General features: G+C 37.6%; 1 protein-coding gene across 8 annotated transcripts in view; it reads right to left on the reverse strand.

Annotated features, from left to right (window-relative positions):
* TLE1 (TLE family member 1, transcriptional corepressor) overlaps positions 1 to 12,254 on the reverse strand; it is a 117,167-nt gene that overhangs the window by 41,665 nt on the left and 63,248 nt on the right. For all 8 annotated transcript variants that reach the window (XM_056805940.1, XM_056805939.1, XM_056805938.1 and 5 more), the window contains one exon: positions 2,500 to 2,616. In XM_056805940.1, the coding sequence (XP_056661918.1) occupies positions 2,500 to 2,616 (117 nt within the window). The remainder of the gene's footprint in view (positions 1 to 2,499; positions 2,617 to 12,254) is intronic.

Consider the following 12,254-nt stretch of genomic DNA (forward strand, 5'->3'; position numbering starts at 1 on the left):
TTAGTTAGCCCTTAATGACTGACATACAGTAAAATTAATAAAAACTTGTTGACTAACTGTGGAGGGCCTCCAACTATTAGGCTAACGTATTTTATGTGAGTAGTTTATCCTACAGAAAACAGGGCAGCCATTTGTAAGTAATCTTCCATGAAGGGGCAAAGTCACCCTCCTTTGTTTCATTCACCAAACTATTCCCTCTAGTTACTGATTGGCATGGACTTTATAAGCAAAGATAAGGAAGCAGCCTAATGTTTTGGTATTCCTTAAAGTCAATTTACATTTCCAAAAATATAACTAACTAAATAAACTTGTTCCTATTCACTTAGCATTTTAAGAGGGAAAATGGACCTTCAGTGGGCAACAAGCAGTAATGCTTTTTATTGGCAATTCAATTAAACACAGATTTACTAAGTACCTATTACATATAAAATATTAGAGAAAGCTAGGAGGAAACACAGTCCCTGGCCTCTACAAGTTTACATTCTGCTATGGAGATGTACCTCATACACATATAATAAGGCAACCAATTCAGTGTCTACATAAAGAGATTCCAAGAGGAAGAAAGCACTAAAAACTAAGATGGCTGGGGACAGGAGAATGAGGGTGGAGCAGCAAAAGGCACACCAAAGGAAGTGGCATGCCTGTGCTTTACTTTAAAGGAAGCTAAAGATTCTAAAAAGTAAAGGTGAGGAAGGAACAGAGAACAACTAATAAGCCATGCGGGAGAAGGGCAACTTTAAGGACGCTCATTCTTGTTGAGTGATTTCAAATGTGTCCAACTCTTCAGGATTTGCTTTGGGGGCTTTCTTGGCAAAGAGACTGCCTTCTCTAGCTCACTCTACAGATGAGGAAACTGAGGTGAACAGGGTTAAGTAACTTGCCCAGTATCACACAGCTAGTAAATGTCTGAGGCTGGATTTGAGCTCAGTTCTTCCTGACGCCAGGCTTGACCTTATAGCTACTGCACCAGCCTAGGAACTCTCAGGCAGGGGAATGATAATAAATAAAAGCGGAAAAGCAAGTAGGAGCTGGACTGCAGTAGGTTCTAAATTTTTGCATTATAATCCCAGAAAGCAGGGAAACAACCTCTCTATAGAGCATTAAGGTTCACCACAGGGGGGAAAATGCCCAAGTTTCTCCTTTTCAGAACCACAAATGGCCAGTGATCCAAGGACCACATATGTAGAACTGGAAAGGCCCTTAGAGATTATCTATTTCAACTTCCTCATGTTACAATGAGGAAATGAGGCCAACAAGGTTAAGAGACTTGCTTAAGGTCACAGCAGTGGTAAATAGAAGAGTTTGGGGTGAACTCCAGGCCTCTGACTCTATTCCAGAGCTTTTCCCGCTATGCCAAGGTATCAAAGTAGCCCCCCATTCCGAAGTCAGTGGAAGCTTCAAAAGCATGGTTGTCTTTCCTAATAGAGATATGGTTTGGGGGAAATAGGGTTCACCATTAACTGGTTCTCAGGCTTCAGGGAAAGCCCCTAAACCCTTAGCTAAGGATCTCCAACACCTCATCCCTACGAAGAGCCACCTATCTAGGGGAACTCGGGGCCATATACTCTAAACACATCACTTGAAGAGATGAAGAAACTGTGGCTCAATTAGGTTCAGCAGGTGATACAAATATTAAGTGGTAGAGCTAGAAAGGAAGGGAAGAAATCAGCATTTATGCAGCACCTACTATGTGCCAAGGACTGTGCTAAGTACTTTTTCAAAAATATCTCATCTGATCCTTACAACAACCCTGCAGATTTAGCACTATTATCCTTATTTTGCAGATGAGGAAACAGAAGCAAACACGTTGAATTTGAACTCAGATCTTCCTGACTCCAAGCCTAATTCTCTTGCCTCTGGAACTAGGCAAGATCAGAGGTATCAAACTCACTAGAAGCCCACAAAATTGAAGAGTGTGGTCAAACCCAATTAAAATTTAACTGGGAAATGTTTAATAAGATCAATAAAAACGTAACCAAGATAATGTTAATTTGAGGTTTTCTAAGTCAATATGCCACCCACAAAGATACAGTTCTATTTGAGTTTGACACTACTGGGATGAATAATCTCAAAAATCCCTTCCAGATCAAATAATCTAATTCCATGATTCTAATATCACTAAGCTATCATTGTTAGGTTTAGTCCTTTACCCAATTCCATTACAGTTCCAAAACGATTTAAATGAACCAGTTTAATACTGAGTAACAGTTTTTTTTTAATGTTAAAGGAAAATGCTGGGGCTTTTTCCCTAACACTGAATTTTAGTGTTGGTTCTCCTATATCTCTAATCCTGAGGGTTATTAAAGCAAAGCATTAATTAGCTGGGACAGGTGGTGTAAGGTAAATATTCTAAGGTACATTGATCAATTCCTTTCCAGAGTGCTAGGTAAACAGGGGGTATAATAATCCCTCAAAGGCCTTCTCCTACAGAGCACCTTCGCTTGGCACCAAATAAATATCCAAATAAACAGGGCACCCTATGGTAGATTATTTACTTACATAGTGACTCGAATCTTTATCATCCACCTTTCTTTTTTTGATGTCACTGGAATATTCAGGTCCATTCCTCCGTTTATCTGTTCCTCTTAGGCTATCTGGTACCAAGAGAGAATTACTCTGCCAAGACAAAAAAAAAGTCAAAAAAGGTCAATAATAATTTTATTTTTTAGGAACTCTGTACTTTCTAAACTTCAAAATGGGACATGACAGATGCTTTGGAAACATGATACCTAACAGCCTTTTATTCCATTTCATTCAAGTCATCATCAAAACACTTTCAAAGCCAATATTTAAAGAGGTTCATACATTTTAGAGAGGAGACCTTGACTTTGTCCAAACCAAGCAATTCAGCGGGTTGACTTTGCACCTATTCAGCTTCCTATTCAACTCAATTCAATTCAATGTTAGAAAGAAAAAGCTCACAATTTATTCATAAAAAATACTTTTTTTAGGGTATATTTTCAGGGATTTCCTAGTAGAGAGCAAAAGAGGAGGGGGGGAAAAAGGCAAATGAACTAAAACTTGGAAGACACAACCTTCCAAAGAATTTTCATGAACACAAGTGCTGCCAGAATGCCATTGAAAACTCTTCAAAAGGAAATGGGTGTGGCTAACAATTTAGCTTCCTAAAAGACAAATCACATTTTCCACCACAAAAACGAAGAAGCCCAGTTGAATTCCTTCCAATTTATTGCTGGAAATAAGATTTGGTGTTTTCAACTTTAATGTTCAACTCACCGACAGCTCTGGAATTTAAGAACAAAAGGAACAAAAAAAAAGTGGTTCTGTCACAGTGAATCTTAAATGAGGAGGCCAGCCTCCCCAGCACAAAAGACAAGAGCAAAGACTAATCTTTTCCACAAACTACATAGCTTCCTTTCATACAGATATGCTAAGTACAAACTGTTGGCTCAAAGAAAACAGGCATTTTAGATATTTGGGGGTCACAAGCCCAGATTCCACAGGCCTTCAATCCCTATCTCCCCTCAGGCTAAAGCATTACAACATGTTACAATGAGTTCTTTTAAAGTGCAGGATTAGCATATGCAAGGGGGCAATTTGTTCAGTGATGTGTTCAGGCCATTAACAAAGCTGAAAGAGTTGTGTGTGTGTTGGGGAGAGAGAGGTGAGAGCAAGGCCCTCCTTTCACAAAGCAGCCCCCTCCCCTTTGGAGGAGAAGGCCAGAGAATTAAGGGAAGGGAAGTGAGGTGCCAACCCACATTTGCATTGCTTTCCTCGGCCTCTTCAAAAACAAACTTTAGCTTAGATAGCATTGGCCTCCAGGGACAGGTGCATGGGGCAAATATTTTATGGTGCATTTTAAAAGTCAACAGTATTTATTCCTTTTGTTGTTCTGATCTTGAGCTTCTTGAACCCATTTGGGGTTTTCTTGGTTAAGATACTGGAGTGGTTTGCCATTTCCTTCTCCAGGTTCATTTTATAGATGAGGAAACTGAGGCACGAGTGATTTGCCCAGGGTCACATGACTCGTGTCTAAAATCAGATTTGAACTCACAAAAATGAGTCTTTCTGACTTGGGGTAGGGAATAGAGGGGTGAGAAGGAGCTAGTCTGCTGGGCTCTGAATGACTCCCCCTAGAAAATCAAAGATGCCACCACTGCAGCTTTCTAGTTCTCTTAAACATTAGCACTCAACAAGGAGGAGGAGGAGGTGGAAGAGAAGAGGAAGAAAGGGGGGAACTGAAGGCAATTGGAATCCTCTTTGGCCTACTTCAGGGGCTGTATTTAAAAAGCTAGCTTCAAACTCTTTTATTCATGACTGCTCAAGCTAAACAAATGCCAGGAGTCTTACATAAAAGCATCAGGGAGGGGGCCCAGTATGATTCAGTACAAAGAAACTCAAAGTAATGTCTTCACCACAGTATTTTGTGTCTGAAAGGTGGGCTTGTTGGATCATTGAACTAATTACCTAGATGAAATGTGTGCTGGAATAGCAGGTCTGTTGGCCAGATCTCCACCCCAAGAGTGTGTGTGTGTGGGGGGGGGGGGGTGAAGCAGGGAGTGATAATCAAATAATCAAATCCTATTACCTCAATATGCAAAGTTGGCTTCAAAGGAGTTTCTTAGTTGTAATATACCAATGTTCCTCTCCACGAGGTGATGAGTACATTTGTAGAAAATTATTACTGCATCCCGATAGAGCAAACACCCAAGATTATACCTCTCCAATAGGCACAATGAATATACAAGGGAACCTACTTGTGAAAGACTCAGAATTCGGAAACTTGGCACTGAGCAATGAGAAGGCAGAGAAGAAAGCCCAAATGCTGGTTTCCCACTAAAATAGGCCTTTATTGAACCCCTCTCCACATGCCTAAACTTAATGCTTCTTTCAGAATGGCCTAAAACTTTTTTGGATTAGAGCTAGGCTAATTAACCTCCCTAATCATCTGCAAATTGGCCATTCCCAAAGCTTTAAAAGATGACATAATCACAAAATCTTCCCCAAAAGTCAAACGACAAGATCTATTGCTAATAATGCTGGGCACATGGTAAGTGCTTTATAAATATAAATCTGATTTAGGATCTGATATAGGCTAGAAGATCCTGGGCTAAGGATTCTTGGTTGGGAGTACAGAACTCAGAGCATAATGATACCAATCCTAGCAGGAATGATCCATATGTATGAATGTCCCGTCTAAAAGTAACTGAAAGGAAACGCAGGGTTCTTTTGTCTTTTACTCCTCTATATTTCCTTATTTTTGTTTTGCATTGACTTCATTATTTTTGTTCAATTGATTTAACTAGGAACACAAAAGAACTTCAATTCACTACAGTTCTTGGAAACCAAAAGTAAATAAGAAATAATTTGTTTAAAAAAATGTTTTTTGAAAGAGGGGAAAGAGGGAAGGGATCACAGACTCGGGAGTTGGAGGACCTGGATTCAAATTCTACCTTGAAAGCTTATTGGGTTATTTGTGTAGTCTTTAAGGCAAGTCACCTTAATGGGGGGAGGGGTGGTGCTAATTTTCTCAGCTGCCAAACCAGATGGCTGGGCTCAATAGCCTCTGAGTTCTCTCCCAGATCCATTAATTATGCTATGACTCAAAAAATACCATAATAATGAATATCAAACTCCTTGTACACTTATTAATGAACTTAAAATTAAGAATTATTAATCTTTCCCTTTTTTCACAACTTGACTTAATCTGAATTGTCATTTTGAGACTTTTTACATATAATTGTGAAAACCTAAAATTGAGTATGGAAATAAGTATGCTTAAAAAAATAATTTTCCCTGAAATATTCTATACATGAGATAATAATAATAGCATTTATATTAAGTTTTACAGTTTACTAAGCACTTTTTACAAATATTACTTCATTTTATACTGACCCTGCAGAATGGTACTATCTTCAATCTCCAGATAAGGACACTAAGGCAGTTAGAGGTTAAGTGACTTGCCCAGGGCCACATTCTGGGCAATGTCCAGTACGTCATTTGACCTCAAGTTTTTTGACACCCAATTCTAGCACTCTCTCTATTCCCAGGCACCCTCATTTATAACCACGAAGATATAAATGAGAAAGGAAAAGACGAAGAAATTGTCTGTAAGTGCAAAATTATTGGAAGAAATCAATATATGAAAGTGTCTCACTATACTTCATATTCTAATGTCTTTATGCTTGGGAAATCACATTTTTTTTCATAGAAAAACTACTTAAAATCTACACAGATCTTTTATATACACACTATACTCAATTTTATAGACATCCACAGTCACTCTGGATGTGTCATTGAGTATTATAAGTGGATTAGTCACCTTCTCAAGTTGTACACCATGGTCCTGTAGGACTGTAAGTTTGCTTTGATCATTTATCTCAAAATAACCAAACATAGAAACACAGAAATCAGTATTCAAGAACTCTCACTGATAAAGGAATCATCTTACAAATCTTTCTAGCTCCATTTGGTGCCCAACATTCCCAAGGCCATACTATATGTTGGGTTTTTTTTAATTAATTGTATTTGGTACCTCTGCCAGCCTGAACCCATAAACTGTGGGCCATTTATGAGATTAGATTCAAGAGATGCTTTGGGAGGAGCTCCAAATATCAGCATTTCCATAGAAAAATAGAGTTAGAGCTAAACAGGACCATTTTGAGCTATAACAATAGTTACTAGCATTTCACTACTTAAGATTTGCAAAGACGTCATATAAAAATATATATATATATATATATAACCTCATTTGAACCTCATAACCCTTGTGAAATGGTTATTATTGTTATTCTTGTTATTAATATATTATTAAATCAGTGACTTCTTGCCCTGATGTCACAGAGCTAGTAAATGTGTACAGCAAGATTCAGATTCTGGCTTTCCTGACCCAAAGTCCAGCATTTTAAGCATCACGGCACATTAGCTGCCCTAATTGTCTCCTTTTAAAAATAGGTTAAAAACTGAGGGCCAGGAGAAGTGAACTGACTTGCTGAAGGTCACATAGTAAATAGTAGGCCTAGGATCTGAATCCAGGTTCTCCAAGTTCAGATTCAGTGCTCTTTGTACTATATTCCATTTCCTCTATTATTTTATTTTCCAAAAATCAATTTTGCCTTTAAATGAAACTATTGTGGGTCCCTTTCCCTTGAGCAATCTGAGTTTCTTTTTACTAGCATGTATGTTTACTTTACAGATAGATCTTAGATATCACTACTAAACCTACCCTAAAAAGATCAAAGGAAGAGGAAATGGACATATGTACAAAAATATTTATAGTAGCTCTTTCTATCATGGCAAAGAACTAGAAACTAAGTAAATGACCCATCATTTGGAGGAATGGCTGAACAAACTGTGTATGAATGTCACGGGATGTTATTCTGTAAGAAATGAAAGAGATGTTTTCAGAGAAGCCTGGGAAGATTTGTATCAACTGATGAAATGTAGTGAACAAAATGAAAAAAAAAAATCTATACAATAACGGCATCATCACAAAAACAGAAAAGGACTTTAGGAGATTTAAGAACTCTGATCAAGGTGATGCCCAACCAAAACTGAGAGAATCCATGATGACGATAGTCAATCTACCTCCTGAGAGGTGATGCACTAAATATACAGAATGATAAGTATATTTTTGCACATGAGCAATGCGGAAATGTTTCTCTTGGTACCACAGCTGGAAACAACTTGCTGGGCTGAATAGATATTAAAAAGTATGAATAGCACATCTTATCTGTACTGATACACATCCATACCACATGCAAAATATCATAACAATGGTGTGAATATGGGCTTGTTCCATCCATGAGAATAGCCACCTGGTAAGTAAATGTGAAATTATGGGAGCTCGTATTCAGCAGGGAATCTTTTTACTTGTGGGTTTTGTGGTTTAGGCAGAATTTCAGTCATGGAGAAGTCCAATGCCAAGGAAGCTACAGCACTGATGAAAGTGGGTGACTTGTGACACAATATAAACAGAGGAGGGGAGAAGGGAAAGAAGTTGGGGGGGGGGACAGAACAGCCCCCTAGCTAATGGCAGGGATGTGATGGATCCAAAGGGGAATGTGCCAGTTAGAAAATGGCACATTGTGAATAAGTGCATGTTTAAAATATCTTAAATGGGCTAATGTACCATACATTACAGAGCACTCTCAAAGCCATTTGTGCAACATAATTTTATGGAGACGTGTACCAGGTCCTCTTCCTTCCTCCCCTGAATGTGCTGCACTATCCAGCTCACCAATTAGGAAAAGGTTTTAATGTCCTGGGTTGAAAGGCTCAATAGATTCTCTGGTTATATAATGGAAATAAAAGTCCAAAGGTAATGGGAAATCATCATTCTACTTAAGTCATGTAGCTTTAATTGAGTAACCTAACAAATGTCAGAGCACACCTGGCTGAGTCAGAATAGGCCTTAAGTTAAACCTGGTTATTCCTTTCCGTCTCCTAGACATCTTGGGGATGCTACCTGCCTGGCTGAAATATAAAGCGGTAAAATATCTACATTAGTGGATTCCAACCTGTAAATTTGATCCTGGACAGCCAACTCAGAATGACTGCAAGGGGTCTGCCTATCCAGAAATTCATGTGTTAACATGCAGCATCAGAAAAATCATCAGATTAAGTGTTCTGTGGACTGAATAACATGCACTGAAAATAAATGCATTTCTATTTTTTGTTAAATAAGACTAATTGAGGAAAATACAAAATGACAAAAAGTTCCTTTTGATTGTTTCCCAAAACTACATTTTATTAAGCAATGAATACTAAGGGAGTAAAACCACTATTACATGGAACACTAAATGATGTTTTGATGTTAACAGGGGGTCCTCATATTCAAAATAGTTAGGAACTGTTATATCAGATGATATATAACATTTGTAAAGTTGATCCTTACATTTTATTCCTCATATTTTTACTTTTCTCCCTTCAACATTAATACTTGTACATATGGGCCAATATGCTTTTGTAAATAACTTGAGGGAAAAAACGAAGTAAACTTAATGAACCATTACTTTCTGTCACTTACCAGAATGTTTGTTCTATACCCTTCAAACATCCTGGGACCTCAAAGCAACTTTTCTGCCAACCAAATTCAAACCATGAAACCATCCGTGGCAAACATAAAAAGGAAAACTCACTCATGGGTACTCAGAGAGCTGGGCAGGTTTCCCTAATGTGAAGATAATGCACATCACTCAAATGGATTTTTTTTTACTGCCATGCTGATTACCCTTGGAGACTTTCTCCAACCCACAAGAAAAGTATCTGTGTCAGAGGTACAGATTGGGAGCTCGCGATACCTCATTTATCCTGTTATACTCAGGCAGTGGGAACTTAATTTGCTAGCACACTCTACACATCGACAATTAACTTTACGCTGAACATTATAACAATTAGGTGACAGTGCACCTCATCACATCTGTGTGCCTTCTTTATCTACACCTGGCAGCAATTAAATAATTGCCACAAGCTGCACTTTTTTTTTCAGTGTAATTGGTCATTCATAGATTTTGCTATACATTTAAAGACTAAATGATTGACTTTCTAACACATTAAGGCAGAATCCTCAGTTATCAGCAGATAGGGCAAAAGGGGAAATTAGCAGCTACAACACACCTCAAAGCCCTGGTTACCCCAATAGATGGATCTGAAAGAAATATATCTACTTAAAATACTTAAACTCAAAATATGGGAAAGTACCACTGTGCTGGTACACAGTATACAATGCTATCATGGTATATATTACTAATTCCTATTAGCTGTGAAATGAGAGGATAAGCAGAATTTTAAACGGTTATAAGAGATCTTAAGTCAACTGCCTTTTTGTGCCTTTATTAACATCCTTCCATCCCTAGCTATCTTCTTGCTTTCCCCAAATAATCCAGCATTGGGCCTTATTTAATGGTAAGCATCATATGATTTCAAAACTTTATTTTTTGTAGCATTTTGCTAAAATTCAACACTATCATTCTCCTCATCATCCAGTAAAGCATGGTTTCAGCATAATGAGATCTATCCCAAAATAGGGGATATAGTCGCAGAACTGGAGCAAGGCTGAGGGTTTTTATGGAATCCGATGTGGAGCAAAAGCTGTGAAATCTGGGCAGATTCAATAGTAGGCACTTACTAGTAAAGCACTACTTGACTGATCCAATGGAAAAGGGCACAGAGTTTGAGGTTACAGACCCTCAGTTCTCTAATGTTCAAATCCTGTTTGCATGACCCTGGTAAAGTCATTTTAATCTTTCTCAGACTCAACTTCCTTATTTCTGTAAAACAGAGAGAGGGAAGGAGAAGTGGGGAATGGGGAATGGCATAGGAGCTAGTCTGAGAAATTGGGACCAATTTCCCTGAAATTCAAGATTAATGGAACAGCTAGGTAGCACCATGGACAGAGCCTCAAGCCTGGAGTCAGGGGGGACCTCAGATACTTCCACGGTAGGACTCTGAGCAAGTCATTTAACCCCAATTGCCTGGCCCTTACTGCCTAACAACCTAAAAGAATATATTGACCTTAACTAGTACAAAAGTTTTCATAAAAGGCTATCTTTTGCCTCCATGTGTGTGCATTCTCAAATATGCAATCTCAAAAGTCTTATTACTGCATGAAGACTTTTGGGACATTCTATACCACCACCACCCCCCCAACCCACCCCACCCCCACATAAAGCAAAAGGGCTTTTAATTCCACTTGAATGTTAACCTTCTCTATTAGAAATATGGGGCCAATAATAGCATCTTCCTCTGACAGGAGTGTTATAAGAATCAAGTTAAAGTAGGCACAATTAATGAATGTTTCTTCCTTTGTCGTTCAGGAATTAAACTTAAGGTGTTTCCCTTCATGATTTTTTTAATAAAAAGAAAAATTAACCATGAAATATCTCAGGCTCTCATCTTTTTTTTCCTAGTGATTCCTTGTTATAGGTAAGTTTGAAAATTATACATAATGCTAAACATCTCTTCCTCCTTTTGTATCTTTTGGCAAATTGAGTATCAGAGTTAGTTACTGAAAAGGAGAGATCAGTGGCATATAACAAGGGTAGAACTATATGACAGTAAAAGCCACTTGTGTAAATGCATCATATCCATCACACATTTGTGCATTTCTGGGCTAGTATTGCTTGAAATGGTTTATATTTCTAAAAGCTAGGCTACAGGAAGACTGTAAAAAGAGTTTTACTGAATGCAGCTGAAGACAGTAATACTAATTTCAGACCTTAAAAATACCCATAAACAACTGTGAAATAATGGATTTAAAACAAAAACTAAATGAATCTTAAGCCCCCAAAATATGGCATTCCTGTCTTCTCTCTGAACTAGACATGGGTATTGAAAAATTAGATTACATAAACAATATAAAAAAACCAGATTACAAGCTTTGACAAGATAGCTCTTTACACTATTAATTTAGAAACTACAGAACACTGACTTTGGAATATGAATTAAATATGTTACGTGTATTTCAAGTCTGGTCTAAACTGTCCTACACTCTAGGAGAAATTTCATTTTATACTTAAAATAATAAATGTTCTTTTATTCAAAGAGCACAAATTCTGTTGTGGTACAAAGAATTCCTCTTCTGTCCACAAAAGAACTAAGAGAAATATAAACCCAACAAACAATTAAAGTGCTACTATGTGTGTGCTAAAAAAGAAAGATGAAGTCAGATCTTTAGCAACAGGTTTTTGGTGGGTGTACTTCCTAAAAAGAACCATCTTAGCAAAACTGTAAAAAGGTTTAAAAAAAACAACTTTGAAAAATAAATTAGCATGGTATAGTGGGGATAACGCTGGAGAAGTTATCCAGAGACTTAATTTCTAGTACCGGATATACCACTAGCTTAAACTAGTCAATCTCAATTGCTAAGATCCATTTTTAGCTCTAAACTTTGATTAAACTCTGTAAATCAATTTTTCACATGTTCTATACTACACTCATCAACTACTCAAGGAGAATTTTAGCTTTAGATGCTCCCCCATACAAGAATCTGGTAAGCCCTTTAGCTAAAGCACCAATGACTAACCATGTTTCCTTCTTCAAAAGTGACAGGGAAAATGCCACTAATTCTACATCTTTCTGTATGGACCTTTGTTCAGTTATAACCAGCAATCAAAGACTTGGTCTAATTTTTTTTCAAATAAAATTCTAAATATTAAGAGTTAAAGTTTTATAGTTGCTACCTGCTGCTGTAGTATTTCCTTGCTTAATGGTCCTACTCTGGTAACTTTTCAAACATAAAAACACCTAAGAAAAAATTTTTAGGTTCTTGGGCCTTTGTGAGATAAAAGAAT

Source organism: Monodelphis domestica, chromosome 7 (genome assembly GCF_027887165.1).
Source record: "Monodelphis domestica isolate mMonDom1 chromosome 7, mMonDom1.pri, whole genome shotgun sequence".
Taxonomy (NCBI): Eukaryota; Metazoa; Chordata; class Mammalia; order Didelphimorphia; family Didelphidae; genus Monodelphis; species Monodelphis domestica.